The sequence below is a fragment of the Piliocolobus tephrosceles genome, chromosome 12 (genome assembly GCF_002776525.5).
Source record: "Piliocolobus tephrosceles isolate RC106 chromosome 12, ASM277652v3, whole genome shotgun sequence".
NCBI classification, from domain to species: Eukaryota; Metazoa; Chordata; class Mammalia; order Primates; family Cercopithecidae; genus Piliocolobus; species Piliocolobus tephrosceles.
This window is the reverse complement of record NC_045445.1, coordinates 68,571,150-68,587,564: the sequence shown is the minus strand read 5'-3', so window position 1 is coordinate 68,587,564 and position 16,415 is coordinate 68,571,150. Positions and strand designations below refer to the sequence as shown.

The 16,415-nt window shown below is 36.6% G+C and overlaps 1 protein-coding gene across 2 annotated transcripts in view; it reads right to left on the bottom strand.

Moving 5' to 3' along the window:
* Window positions 1-2,890: 2,890 nt before the first annotated feature.
* Window positions 2,891-16,415, bottom strand: part of POF1B (POF1B actin binding protein) — a 122,964-nt gene continuing 109,439 nt past the window's right edge. The window contains exons 16-17 of one of the 2 annotated variants that reach the window (XM_023202355.1): window positions 8,109-8,223; window positions 2,891-4,957 (exon numbers count right to left, since the gene is read on the bottom strand). In XM_023202355.1, coding sequence (XP_023058123.1) covers window positions 4,952-4,957; window positions 8,109-8,223 — 121 coding nt within the window. In that variant the 3' untranslated portion in view covers window positions 2,891-4,951. Of the gene's footprint in view, window positions 4,958-8,084; window positions 8,224-16,415 lie in introns of those variants that run through there. The other variant, XM_023202354.1, reaches the window with a different exon arrangement.

Below are 16,415 nucleotides of genomic sequence, written 5' to 3'. Positions count from 1 at the left end.
TTCTAGTTGTCATGGTTACAGTGGAGCTGGAGAAAAGTATATGGATTTTCTTCTATATATATATTGGGCTTAGAAAATGTCAGCCCAGGTAGAGCAGATATGAATTTAGCCCATGTTACAAACAAAATATTGTCTTTAAAATACGGATTTTCCTGGCATAATGCTTTCCTACATACCAGAACAGATTCCACCTAAAAAAATGTAAATCTGTAAGTCAAAGTACCTTCACAAGACAAAGAAAAAATTGGGAATTACTGAAAAATCATTTTTTTCTAGAACAATTCAGGGTCATATGTGTAGATGGATTTATCCAATTGTCACTTTTAAATTGCTTATGCCATAAAGGAGAAGATAGTATTTGGGAACTCTTACCCAGATAGGGCCCTTAAATTCAACTGTTCATGTCTCTTACAGGACAACCACAAGTTTAGTTTGAAACTTGAACTTTCCTTAAAGATATATATCCCTTTAATTGCAGAAAACCATATAGAAAAATATAATGAACCTCTATATAGCCATCACCCAGCTTCAATAATTATCACTTTATGGCCAATCTTGTTTCATTTGTATTCTTCCTCACTTATCCCTTCATCCACTTACCACTGATTAGCTTATTTTGATGCTTCCTTCCCCCACTGGTTTAATTTGTAGCAAATCCCAGACGTCTTTGCAACAAGTTTTGAAGGATACAGCACAATTCTTAACATGCTTACTTCCACTGGGGAAATGACTCGTCTTCTATGAAGGCGGAGGGACAAAATAATCATCTGATTTAACTCTTTCAACTTCCCCTTGTGAGAACCAAGAAAAAGCTGACTAGGTATTCCATACAGTACGATTTTTTTGAACTAATAAGGCTTTAGAGAAGCTGCAGGACTAGATTAGAACCTTATAATATAATTGGTTTGAGACCATTCCCAATCTCCCAACTTTGTTCAACTCCACCCTGTCCTTCCAAAAGAATTATAACTTGTAAATTTGGAACTGATTGAGAAAGATCTCTTATTGTCTTGGATCCTGGATAAGAACTGGATATTGTTATGAGGGATCTTTAGATTCCTAAAGGTCCTGCAGAAGAACTTGGCTAATTTGTAACTTCAAGGGTGTAGCATTAGATGTCCCAAACTAAAAATGTGTCGCTTGCCTGTTTCAGTTATGCCTTTCTCTTTGAGCATTACCCAAGTAACTACTCCAAAGGGAACTCTCCTCCTTTTAAAATCTGGACCAATTGACAATATTGACACTATCTCATTTAACCTATAATGTAAGTCCTAGTCACCTCCCATCTGATTGCAAAACCCTCTTATCCTAGATTCCAGTGCCACTCACCCATCATGACATGGCTGGCTCATCAGACTCTTTTAGGGAACTAGATCAAAAAGCCTATATTTTCTCGCATTTAAAGACATTTGTCTGCCTTATTGGATCTTGACACATATGAATTATAAGTATTCAACACTGTTAGCAAACAAACTACAGAATCAAAGCATTACATTGGAAACACTGTTCCAACATAAAGGATCTCTGGAACATATACTTCAATTTGAAAAATAATTATTTTAATGTGGTAAGATGGGAAACCAAGCGTAAAGGCTATGAACTTAACAACATCTCATTGTCTGTGACAGGCCAATCTAAGAATACCAAGACTGCCTAGCTATCTAATTTTCTCGTAAAACAATTCTGAGGTATGTCTTCTTCAGGACTAAATATTGTTAAATGATTTATTAAGAAAGATGCACTTGTTTATTACTTCCTTTATTTAAATGTTTTCTATGTACTATTTCATATATCCTAAGTTGTGCATGAAATACTTCGTATTTTTTTAACTGGACAAAAACTACTATGGAAATCCAGTCAATGTAGTTTTGGCATGTGGTGGGGAAGATGTACCTCATAAGGAAACCTTTTCACAACATATTATTTACTTTCAAAAGAATTAATATTTTCAAAAGAAACATGTCATCTTTGTAGATTGCAATAATGGGAAAGGTGTGATGATGGCTTTTTGTTAAGGTGATCTAAATTGGGCGGTGAGATGGAAAGTTTTTTAAAGTTTTATTTTGTTCCTTTATGTTAAGAAGGAGTAAGGCAGCAAAAGCACCATTACAAGGATGGGAAGAATGCTTTATGGAACAAGTGAGTTATGGAACTTAGAAATCAGTTTGAATGCAAAGAAATTCTAATTTAAAGAAGAAACTTGCTTCAACTGGAGGTTGAACTATGTTAAAGTAGTCCACATAAGGAAGTTTTCTGCTTTTGTTTTTAATGAGAGTGATGCTTGTTAGCTCCAACATAAACATTCACATGATGATAATTTCCTGACAAAAATATACAGCTAAACTAAAAATCCTTCTGCATATTTCCTACTTGGACTTTCACACAAACCATGTAAATACTTCACATATTTTATTTAGACACATAAACAGATTACTTTGCATGTCATTGCGCAGTCTCCATTTTATGCGACAAATCTAAAGTGAAAACATACTGGAATAGAAATTATGTAAATAGGCACTCCTCACCTGACAACTTTGAAGTTTTCAGAGATAAGCGGTGTGAAACTTATGAGAGGGAAATTTATCACTACTACCTCTATTGATCTTAATCACAAATTGGAAAAGATATATATTTAAGTAGTCATTTAAATATATAGAACAGCTCTTTATATCATCACATTTTGTATTACAATTTAAAAAACTGTTAAGTATGATAAGGACATTGTTATGACCCCAATTCACTATCCATGGATCAAGTGAGCCAATAAGGTGCTGACTTCTTACTTTTTAAAATCTTTGTGGATATACAATAGGTGTACATATTTATGAGGTACATGAGATATTTTGATACAGGCATGCAATGTGAAATAATCACATCCTGGAGAATTGAGTATCCATCCACTTAAGTATTTATTTGTGTTACAAACAATCCAATTATACTTAGTTATTTTAAAATGTACAATTAAGCTATTATTGACTATACTCACCCTGTTGTGCTATCAAATACTAGGTCTTATTCATGCTTTCTAACTATATAGTTTTTGTACACATTAAGCATCCCCAGTTCCCCTCGCACACCCCTTTTCCCAGCTTCTGGTAACCATCCTTCTACTCTCTATATCCATGAGTTCAATTGTTTTGACTTTTAGATCCCACAAATACTTGAGAACATGCAATGTTTGTCTTTCTGTTTCTGGCTTATGTCACTTAACATAGTGACCTCTAGTTCCATCCATGACTCCTTAACTGCCCCCGAATTTTGGACACTTTTTTTTTTAAGTATTTTGGAAAACTCACACCTGTTCTCATTTTTAAACCTTAATAATAACAGTTTCCTATTAAGCTAATAAAACTTCCCCTTATATTATTTGTAATGTGTGCATAACATAGAACACTTTTTTTACAGTTACATATATGAATTGTTGGCAGAGGAGAAACTCCTCTGTTATTCCTACACCAAGGGAAAAAAAATGTAAGGACTGTATAGCTCATGAAGAATATTAACATTTTTCTATCACAAAATATTGATAAAACTGGAATTGTATCAATTCATGTTATGGAGCTTAACATTTTAGCCAAAATATTAAGATAATATAAATGAGGCTTTTAGCTTCATATCAAGGCCTATTTGAATACTTCTAGAAAAGAACATTAAAAGTCTTTTCCTCATTTATGGTTTGATTTAGTGTAGTGCCTCAACTGTTCTTAATGGTTTCTTAGTATAATGCATAATTATTATAATATAATTATAAGGCATTGCAGAATTTTATGTGGATACTTGCAAAGATATTTCAGTTCAAAACTTCAAATTATATACCCAAATATGTTTGTTGCCTTAATCTATACTTGGACAAAGGCAACATTTTAATTTTTGCTAAGTCTTAACCTTAGCCACATGGGTTGAAATTTAAAATTTTCATACTCATCTTGCATTGAAAAAATACTTGTGTTCACTTATGTTCACTTTGTAAGGTCATTAAAGCCCAATTGCTAAGTCAAATTCTAAGCATACTAAATACTCTGCTACAAAATATTTCTCCCAAGTAGGATAAATCTATCAAGTATTTGCTGTTGCTATTTTTATTCCCTAAGTCTGAAATATCTATGTAATATTTCAATGATATGTTTGCATACCACTATGAAAAAACTTACCTTCCTTCCACCTACTACTACCATATTGTGTTATATGTTTTTTAAGAAGTAGGTAGGCTCATTTGGGGAAGGTATGCTTTAAAAGAACAGATTTGCCAAGGGACTAATATGTACTTAGAACCAGAATAGCATACTGTATAATTTAGTGGACTTAGTTATTTCAAAAGATATTATTCCACTTCCCTACTAAATGAAATTAATCATCACCTTTGACTTAGCTATCTCTCCAACAGGTGAAAATAGTGTGAATAAAGCATATCTTTTAGTCATAAGGCCTAGTGTGAAAAGCAAATATGGACTGTAGACAGATATTATATACTAGCTATTATTTTTTGCTTCAACTGTATTTTATCTTTTTTTGTTTTAAAAAAAAACCCATGATTTCATCTTGTGACTGAACTGCACATGTAATATCAGAGAAAATCTTCTAATGGCATAACTTGTAAAATCTCTACCCCAACAAATTAGTTCAATATCTAGGAGGCACCCTATCTGAAAAATAATGAGCTATGTTCTACGGTGTCTGCAATCAAACTTTAAACAAGCAGGTCCCTCTTTCAGTTAGTATGTTATTATACTGAATACATGAGTGTTACAGAAAAGATTTAGGTCTCACAAATGGCTGAAGAAACTGTCATCTACAGAACTAATTCATTCCATTAGATTTCTTGGGTTAGCAGCATGGTTCCAAATTCTGATTGGCCTTTAGTGATGGAAAAATAACAAAGTACTAATGCAGACACACACACACACACAAAACAAAAACGCCTTTGAGTTGTAATACTTTGAAGTGGATACATTCACGGCTAGAAAAGAAAAAAAAAAAAAAGGTTATCTTACAACTGGTTCATAATTAAAGTCAATGTTACTGTATGCAAAGTTATGGAAAATTATTTAAATTCGTATGTATAAAGCAAAAGGACATGCATTGCACTTTTGTGGCACTGTTTTATACATATATTCAATGATACAATGATTTCTTTCTTCCTTTAGTCATGGTATGTTTCAAATGACTTTAAGAGTGAAGGAGAATTAAGTAGATTTCCTTCTTAGTATTATTTAGAGTTTAAATATGTCCAATTGTCTCTTAATAAATATGGATTTTCATCTGTGAATGTATTTAAATATATTCTGACCTTGCTATCAGTATCTATAGATTCTTCAAATATCAATTTTGATTTTTACTGCTGCACATTTTTACTGGAGACAGAAGTACCGGCTACTGTTCTGTAGACCCTTTATTTGGCAGGTCTTCATATTGCCACCTCTGGGACACATGTGGTTAGGGTTAGTAGCAGCAATTGCTTCTCAGTCTTAACTTTCGGCATCAAATTATCTTTGGCAAATTTTAAATTCTATGGGTTGATAATTAGTAGTAAGTAATTTTCAGCTAATTAATGACCTGACAAAAACAACATTTCAGAGTTTAAATGCAGTTATTTTTACCTTGGGATTACTAAACATTGGTTGCTTTCATTGATGATAACAACCATACTTAAAAGATTGATGGCTGGACTGTAGTTAAAGAAGGTCTTCAGCGCTAAAGAAACTTTTTGGATTTTTTTGTTGACTTAAATATTTGAGCTTATTCAACCAAAAGATGTTTCTAAAAGTTATTTAATAGATGTTTAATTTTATTAACTATGCATCTGAAGTGTAATTTTTAAATATTTTTCAAAAGGTTCTGCAGAATACTTGATTGATATTTGTATATTTGTCTATTTCTCACCATGGTATACTTAAGCATTTTAAGGCTTTTATTGAAGTATAATAAACATATAGAAAAAATTGACATAAGTATTCAAATAAATGAATTTTCCCAAACTGAACATGCATACGCAACCATCTCCCAGATAAAGAAACAGAACATTATTAAGACCCTGAATCCCTCCTTATGCTTCCTTTTAATCAGTATCCACCCCACAAGGATAACCATTTCTTTATTTAATAGCCATAGATTTAGTTTTGCCTACTTTTAGTACCTCAGTAGTCTGACAGGTAGATAATTTGTCATAAGAAGTCAAAGGCTGTCATTTTCACAATATTTTAAGTCAGATCGGTATGATTTGAGAACTAGAATCCTCAAACTTTTCTCTGTTCATTTCACCAGAAGGATATCACACATTCCTATGATCTCTACCAGTGGCTTACTGTTAGAATCTCTTGAACCAGTGTAGGAGTATATAATTAGGAAAAAAACCCAAGAACATTCTGTTAGCAGTTTTTCAACCTCAACACTATTTACTAGGGGCTGGACAATTCTTTGTTGTGGGAGACTGTCCTTCACACTGTATTATGTTCAGCAGCATCCTAGTTCTCTAACCACTAGATGCCAATAATACCCACCCCTCTGGTTGTAAAAACCAAAAATGTCTCTAGACATTGCTAAATGTCCCCTAAGGTACAAAATTGCTGCTGCAGAGAGCAGCTGTGCTAGGGAATATGTAGTTGGCCCTTGGTATCCATGGGTTCTCCACCAATGATGGGTTGAAAATATTCAGGAAAAATATCACTTCTGTAATGAACATGTACAGACTTTTTTTTACTGTTATTACCGCCTAAACAATACAGTATAACACGTACTTAGAATTTACATTGAATTAGGTATCGTAAGCTAGAAATGACTTAAAGTATACAGTAAGATGTGCATAGGTTATATGCAAATATTATGCCATTTTGTATAAGGGACTTGAGCATGTACAGATTTTGATATCTGCAGGGGATCCTGGAACCAATCTCTCATGAATATTGAAGGACAACTATATACCCCCTGTTTGATGATCATTACTTTAAAACTTAATAGAGCAATATGTGAAAGTTTTAGGGAAGTAGCTCTCATTCCTTTATAAGAAGGTTTCAATAATCAGTCCCCTTAGCAATGGATTGGACCACTTAAAAGATGCTAAGGCCCATGTCACCTGGCCATTTTGGAGGATGTTGTAGAAGGTAGAGTAAATATTGGAGTATATGATGTTTAAAGTATTCTTCAGCAGCCTCACTATAACTGTGAGATTTAAAGCTGGAGGATGTTACAATCTAGTGAGGAAGCTAGAAGCATCTCTTCTTTCTAAATCCTAATTAATACACACACACACACACATATATATACACACACACACGTATATACATGTGTGTGTATATATATATATATATGTAAAATCCACAGGAATAAGTACCACATGCAAGATTGCAAGACAATTCTATTGAAACATGCCTCTTCTCCATTTTCCAGTTGCCTTCATAATTGTCTATGACATTTGCTACCTGCTTTAGAAAAAGGGAAATCTTTTTGGAAAATTTGAATGGAACCATTCAATAATTACTGAGCTAGGCAAGAAAATAAATAAAATTAGTATATCACTAATGTTAATCTTCCTTTTGTGGGGCAAAAATTATATTTATATTATAGCTTAAATAATCAATTATATTGCCCCATGTATGAATCTTTCCAAAATTTCTTAATTCCCACTATATATCAATAATGGAAACAGAAAATTCCAAGAGAAAAAAATACTCAAAAGTTTTTAGTTCATTTGATTTTTTACGTCAGTTTTAAAAAGCTGTACATATATAATCAGTCGGGTGCAGTGGCTGACGCCTGTAATCCCAGCACTTTGGGAGGCCGAGATGGGCGGGAGGCCGAGATGGGCGGATCACGAGGTCAGGAGATCGAGACCATCCTGGCTAACACAGTGAAACCCCGTCTCTACTAAAAAAAATACAAAAAACTAGCCAGGCGAGGTGGTGGGCGCCTGTAGTCCCAGCTACTTGGGAGGCTGAGGCAGGAGAATGGCGTGAACCCGGAAGGCGGAACTTGCAGGGAGCCGAGATCGCGCCACTGTACTCCAGCCTGGGTGGCAGAGCGAGACTCCGTCTCAAAACAAAACAAAACAAAACAAAAAACAAAACTGTACATATATAATCAAAATAGGGCTAAAAATGTCCAAGTGAACTTACACAAGTGTATTTGTCTTCTGTTTTCTCAATCACAATAGTCTGTGTTTCACTACCTGGTGGTATATATTCGTAGTCATCATACAGGAGGCCTAGAATTGGATATTGTGTCCTGTACCTGTAGACAAGAAAAGAGTTTACAGGCTGCATGAGAAAATAACTTACATTCCTTTTTAGTCACTCCTAATTTGATTGCTCTTATTAAGCCAATTTGGCTCTGAATGACTTTTTAACTGTTACTGAAAAAAGAAAAAAAAATCCTATTTCAATGGACAAAGATGTACAACCATTATTTTCAAGAAAATAAAATAGACTTCTGTTTCTGGCCATGATGGACCACTGGCAGCACAGGACAATGACCCTAGAAAAGGGAAGCAAATGATACGGGCCTACAAGTGTCTAGCTCACTGCCTGGAGAGATTTTCTTGGTCCCAGGATAAGGAAAAGGAAGCTAAACGATCCCAGCAGTCTCACCAAGATGAGATGATAAAGTTTAGAATAAATATAGGCAAAGGCACCCAGAGTCTGTGCGGCACAGTACCAGACAGAAGAGAGCTACATAGGCAGAGGTCAGGACAGCTGTAGGGGTTTTCCCTAGAACCTTTGGGTGCATACCAATCAGTGTGCCTATATGTGGAGAAGCTACCAAGACTTAGGAAATAATGACTAGAAAAGAGCAGGCTGGCAATTTTTGGAACTCTTATAGGGATGGTAATGTTTTGTGTTCCACTAAGCAGAATGAAAAGCTCTCCCAATGTAGAGGCCATCAGATAGATACCACAGAATATTGCCTTAGTAGTGGGATAAAATTAGCCTCAAACTACAGGTTATTCTCAAAAAGCTTAAAAGCAAGGCTTGAATGTATGAAATTGTTTCCAAGTAATTTCCTCTCAGAACAAAACCCCAAATATTTTAAGTAATACCCTAGCGAAAATCTAAAATTCAACAATATAAAATCACTATTCATGGCATTCAATGAAAAATGAAGAGTCATGCAATGGAAGATATGACTAATAATGAAGAGAAATATAAATTAGTAGAAACAGACCAAGAGACAATACTGATAAAAAACTAGTAGGCAAATGTGCATTTATTATAAACATGCAAAATATACAATGTATATTCAAGAAGTTAAAAGAAAGCATGAACACAATGAGGAGAGAAATAGAGAATATAAAAAAGATCCACATTGGACTTCTAAAGATTAAAAATATAGATGGCATTAACAGCAGATTAGGCACTGCCTTAAAAAAAAAAAAAAACAGTAAATTAACAGCAGATTAGGTACTGCATTAAAAAAAAAAAGACCAATAAATTTGAATACATCAAGAGAATCTAAAATAAAACATAAAAGAAAACGGAAAAAAAATGAACGAAGCATGAAATAACTGTGGAAAATATCAAATGTCCTTATATATGTATAATTAAAGTACTGCAGGATTGGCAGCAGAAAAAAATAATTGAAGATGTAATGACCAAATTATTTCCAAGTGTGATGTAAAGCTATAAACACATGTATCCAAGAAGCTCAGTGAATGAGAAAAAAAGAAACATGAAGAAAACTACAGTGAGGCACATCATTATCAAATTGCTGAAAACCAATGAAAGAGAATCTTAAAAACAGTCTCAGAGAAGAAAGGACATTATTCAAAGAACAAAAATCATAAGATTAACAAAAAACTTCTCAGTCACAATGAAAATCAGAAGACAGAAGAGCAACATTGTTAAAGTACTTTTAAAAAAAATGTAAAAAAAAAAATCTCCTTAGGCTGATAAGCAACTTCAGCAAACTCTCAGGATACAAAATCAATGTGCAAAAATCACAAGCATTCTTATACACCAATAACAGAAAAACAGAGAGCCAAATCATGAGTGAACTCTCATTCACAGTTGCTTCAAAGAGAATGAAATACCTAGGAATCCAATTTACAAGGGATGTGAAGGACCTCTTCAAGGAAAACTACAAACCACTGCTCAGCAAAATAAAAGAAGACACAAACAAATGGAAGAACAGTCCATGCTCATGGATAGGAAGAATCAATATCGTGAAAATGGTCATAGCGCTCAAAGTAATTTACAGATTCAATGCCATCCCCATCAAGCTACCAATGACTTTCTTCACAGAATTGGAAAAAACTACTTTAAAGTTCATATGGAACCAAAAAAGAGCCCGCATTTCCAAGAAAATCCAAAGCCAAAAGAAAAAAGTTGGAGGCATCACGCTATCTGACTTCAAACTATATACAAGGCTACAGTAACCAAAACAGCATGGTACTGGTACCAAAACAGATATATAGACCAACGGAACAGAACAGAGCCCTCAGAAATAATACCACACATCTGCAACCCTCTGATCTTTGACAAACCTGACAAAAACAAGAAATGGCGAAAGGATTCCCTATTTAATAAATGGTGCTGGGAAAACTGGCTAGCCAAATGTAGAAAGCTGAAACTGGATCCCTTCCTTACACCTTATACAAAAATTAATTCAAGATGGATTAAGGACTTAAATGTTAGACCTAAAACCATGAAAACCCTAGAAGAAAACCTAGGCAATACCATTCAGGACATAGGCATGGGCAAGGACTTCATGACTAAAACACCAAAAGCAATGACAACAAAAGACAAAATAGACAAATGGGATCTAATTAAACTAAAGAGCTTCTGCACAGCAAAAGAAACTACCATCAGAGTGAACAGGCAACCTACAGAACGGGAGAAAATTTTTGCAATCTACTCATCTGACAAAGGGCTAATATCCAGAATCTACAAAGAACTTAAACATATTTACAAGAAAAAATCAAACAACCCCATCAAAAAGTAAGCAAAGGATATGAACAGACACTTCTCAAAAGAAGACATTTATGCAGCCAACAGACATATGAAAAGATGCTCATCATCACTGGTCATCAGAGAAATGCACATCAAAACCACAATGAGATACTATCTCACACTAGTTAGAATGGCGATCATTAAAAAGGAAACAACGGGGGGGCAGAGCAAGATGGCCAAATAGGAACAGCTCCAGTCTCCAGCTCCCAGCGCAAGCAACACAGAAGACAGGTGATTTCTGCATTTTCAACTGTGGTACTGGGTTCATCTCACTAGGGAGTGCCAGACAATCGGTGCTGGTCAGCTGCTGCAGCCCGACCAGCAAGAGCTGAAGCAGGGCGAGGCATCTCCTCAACTGGGAAGCGCAAGGGGGAAGGGAATCCCTTTTCCTAGCCAGGAGAACTGAGACACCTGGGACACAACACCTGGGAAATCGGGTAACTCCCACCCCAATACTGCGCTTTACCAAGGGACTTAGCAAACGGGCACATCAGGAGATTATATCTCACACTAGGCCAGGAGGGTCCCACGCCCACGGAGCCTCCCTCATTGCTAACACAGCAGTCTGAGATCTAATAGCAAGGCAGCAGCGAGGCTGGGGGAGGGGGCGCTCGCCATTGCTGAGGCTTAAGTAGGTAAACAAAGCCACTGGGAAGCTCCAACTGGGTGGAACTCACAACAGCTAAAGGAGGCCTGCCTGTCTCTGTAGACTCCACCTCTGGGGACAGGGAACAGCTCAACAGCAACAACAACAACAGCAACAAAAAAGCAGCAGAAACCTCTGCAGACTCAAACGACTCTGTCTGACAGCTTTGAAGAGAACAGTGGATCTCCGAACATGGAGGTTGAGATCTGAGAACGGAGAGACTACCTGCTCAAGTGGGTCCCTGACCCCTGAGTAGCCTAACTGGGGAGACATCCCCCACTAGGGGCAGACCAATACCCCACACCTCACACGGTGGAGTATACACCTGAGAGGAAGCTTCCAAAGCAAGAATCAGACAGGTACGACTCGCTGTTCAGCAATATTCTATCTTCTGCAGCCTCTGCTGCTGATATCCAGGCAAACAGGGTCTGGAGTGGACCTCAAGCAATCTCCAACAGACCTACAGCTGAGAGTCCTGACTGTTAGAAGGAAAACTAACAAACAAGAAGGACACCTACACCAAAACCCCATCAGTGCGTCACCATCATCAAAGACCAGAGGCAGATAAAACCACAAAGATGGAGAAAAAGCAGGGCAGAAAAGCTGGAAATTCAAAAAATAAGAGCACATCTCCCCCTCCAAAGGAATGCAGCTCATTGCCAGCAATGGATCGAAGCTGGACAGAGAATGATTTTGACGAGATGAGAGAAGAAGGCTTCAGTCCATCAAACTTCTCGGAGCTAAAGGAGGAATTACGTACTCAGCACAAAGAAACTAAAAATCTTGAAAAAAGAGTGGAAGAATTGATAACTAGAATAATTAATGCAGAGAAGGTCATAAACAAACTGACAGAGATGAAAACCACGACACGAGAAATATGTGACAAATGCACAAGCTTCAGTAACTGACTCGATCAACTGGAAGAAAGAGTATCCGCGACTGAAGATCAAATGAATGAAATGAAGTGAGAAGAGAAGTGTAGCAAAAAAAGAGTAAAAAGAAATGAACAAAGCCTTCAAGAAATATCGGATTTTGTGACAAGAACAAATCTATGTTACATTGGTGTGTCTGAAAGTGATGGGGAAAATATAACCAAGTTGGAATACACTCTGCAGGATATCATCGAGGATAACTTCCCCAACCTAGTAAGGCAGGCCAACATTCAAATTCAAGAAACAGAGAGAATGCCACAAAGATACTCCTCAAGAAGAGGAACTCCAAGACACATAATTGTCAGATTCACCAAAGTTGAAATGAAGGAAAAACTGTTAAGGGCAGCCAGAGAGAAAGGTCGGGTTACCCACAAAGGGAAGCCCATCAGACTAACAGCAGATCTCTCGGCAGAAACTCTACAAGCCAGAAGAGAGTGGGGGCCAATATTCAACGTTCTTAAAGAAAAGAATTTTCAACCCAGAATTTCATATCCAGCCAAACTAAGTTTCATAAGTGAAGGAGAAATAAAATCCTTTACAGATAAGCAAATGCTTAGAGATTTTGTCACCACCAGGCCTGCCTTACAAGAGACCCCGAAGGAAGCACTAAACATGGAAAGGAACAACCAGTACCAGCCATTGCAAAAACGTGCCAAAATGTAAAGACCATCGAGGCTAGGAAGAAACTACATCAACTAACAAGCAAGATAACCAGTTAATATCATAATGGCAGGAACAAGTTCACACATAAAAATATTAACCTTAAATGTAAATGGACTAAATGCTCCAATTAAAAGACACAGACTGGCACACTGGATAAAGAGTCAAGACCCATCAGTCTGCTGTATTCAGGAGACCCATCTCACATGCAGAGACATACATAGGCTCAAAATAAAGGGATGGAGGAAGATCTACCAAGCAAATGGAGAACAAAAAAAAAGCAGGGGTTGCAATCCTAGTCTCTGATAAAACAGACTTTAAACCATCAAAGATCAAAAGAGACAAAGAAGGCCATTACATAATGGTAAAGGGATCAATTCAACAGGAAGAGCTAACTATCCTAAATATATATGCACCCAATACAGGAGCACCCAGCTTCATAAGCAAGTCCTTAGAGACTTACAAAGAGACTTAGACTCCCATACAATAATAATGGGAGACTTCAACACCTCACTGTCAACATTAGACAGATCAACGAGACAGAAAGTTAAGAAGGATAACCAGGAATTGAACTCATCTCTGCACCAAGCAGACCTAATAGACATCTACAGAACTCTCCACCCCAAATCAACAGAATATACATTCTTCTCAGCACCACATCACACTTATTCCAAAATTGACCACATAATTGGAAGTAAAGCACTCCTCAGCAAATGTACAAGAACAGAAATTATAACAAACTGTCTCTCAAACCACAATGCAATCAAACTAGAACTCAGGACTAAGAAACTCAATCAAAACCGTTCAACTACATGGAAACTGAATAACCTGCTCCTGAATGACTACTGGGTACATAATAAAATGAGGCAGAAATAAAGAAGTTCTTTGAAACCAATGAGAACAAAGATACAACATACCAGAATCTCTGGGACACATTTAAAGCAGTGTGTAGAGGGAAATTAATGGCACTAAATGCCCACAAGAGAAAGCAGGAAAGATCTAAATTGACACTCTAACATCACAATGAAAAGAACTAGAGAAGCAAGAGCAAACACATTCAAAAGCTAGCAGAAGGCAAGAAATAACTAAGATCAGAGCAGAACTGAAGGAGATAGAGACACAAAAAACCCTCCAAAAAAATCAATGAATCCAGGAGTTGGTTTTTTGAAAAGATCAACAAAATTGATAAACCGCTAGCAAGACTAATAAAGAAGAAAAGAGAGAAGAATCAAATAGATGCAATAAAAAATGATGAAGGAGATATCACCACCGACCCCACAGAAATACAAACTACTATCAGAGAATACTATAAACACCTCTACGCAAATCAACTAGAAAATCTAGAAGAAATGGATAATTTCCTGGACACGTACACTCTCCCAGGACTAAATCAGAAACAAACTGAATCCCTGAATAGACCAATAGCAGGCTCTGAAATTGAGGCAATAATTAATAGCCTACCAACCAAAAAAAGTCCAGGACCAGATGGATTCACAGATGAATTCTACCAGAGGTATAAGGAGCAGCTGGTACCATTCCTTCTGAAACTATTCCAATCAATAGAAAAAGAGGGAATCCTCCCTAACTCATTTTATGAGGCCAACATCATCCTGATACCAAAGCCTGGCAGAGACACAACAAAAAAAGAGAATTTTAGACCAATATCCCTGATGAACATTGGTGCAAAAATCCTCAATAAAATACTGGCAAACCGGATCCAGCAGCACATCAAAAAGCTTATCCACCATGATCAAGTGGGCTTCATCCCTGGGATGCAAGGCTGGTTCAACATATGCAAATCAATAAACGTAATCCAGCATATAAACAGAACCAAAGACAAAAACCACATGATTATCTCAATAGATGCAGAAAAGGCCTTTGACAAAATTCAACAGCCCTTCATGCTAAAAACGCTCAACAAATTCAGTATTGATGGAACGTATCTCAAAATAATAAGAGCTATTTATGACAAACCCACAGCCAATATCATACTGAATGGGCAAAAACTGGAAAAATTCCCTTTGAAAACTGGCACAAGACAGGGATGTCCTCTCTCACCACTCCTATTCAACATAGTGTTGGAAGTTCTGGCTAGGACAATCAGGCAAGAGAAAGAAATCAAAAGTATTCAGTTAGGAAAAGAAGAAGTAAAATTGTCCCTGTTTGCAGATGACATGATTGTATATTTAGAAAACCCCATTGTCTCAGCCCAAAATCTCCTTAAGCTCATAAGCAACTTCGGCAAAGTCTCAGGATACAAAATTAATGTGCAAAAATCACAAGCATTCTTATACACCAGTAACAGACAAACAGAGAGCCAAATCATGAATGAACCTCCATTCACAATTGCTTCAAAGAGAATAAAATACCTAGGAATCCAACTTATAAGGGATGTAAAGGACCTCTTCAAGGAGAACTACAAACCACTACTCAGTGAAATAAAAGAGGACACAAACAAATGGAAGAACATACCATGCTCGTGGATAGGAAGAATCAATATCGTGAAAATGGCCATACTGCCCAAGGTAATTTAAAGATTCAATGCCATCCCCATCAAGCTACCAATGAGTTTCTTCACAGAACTGGAAAAAACTGCTTTAAAGTTCATATGGAACAGAAAAAGAGCCCGCATTGCCAAGACAATCCAAAGTCAAAAGAACAAAGCCGGAGGCATCACGCTACCTGACTTCAAACTATACTACAAGGCTACAGTAACCAAAACAGCATGGTACTGGTACCAAAACAGAGATATAGACCAATGGAACAGAACAGAGTCCTCAGAAATAATACCACACTTCTACAGCCATCTGCTCTTTGACAAACCTGAGAAACACAGGAAATGGGGAAAGAATTCCCTATTTAATAAATGGTGCTGGGAAAATTGGCTAGCCATAAGTAGAAAGCTGAAACTGGATCCTTTCCTTACTCCTTATACGAAAATTAATTCAAGATGGATTAGAGACTTAAATGTTAGACCTAATACCATAAAAACCCTAGAAGAAAACCTAGGTAGTACCATTCAGGACATAGGCATGGGCAAGGACTTCATGTCTAAAACACCAAAAGCAATGGCAGCAAAAGCCAAAATTGACAAATAGGATCTAATTAAACTAAAGAGCTTCTGCACAGCAAAAGAAACTACCATCAGAGTGAACAGGCAACCTACAGAATGGGAGAAAATTTTTGCAATCTTCTCATCTGACAAAGGGCTGATATCCAGAACCTACAAAGAACTCAAAC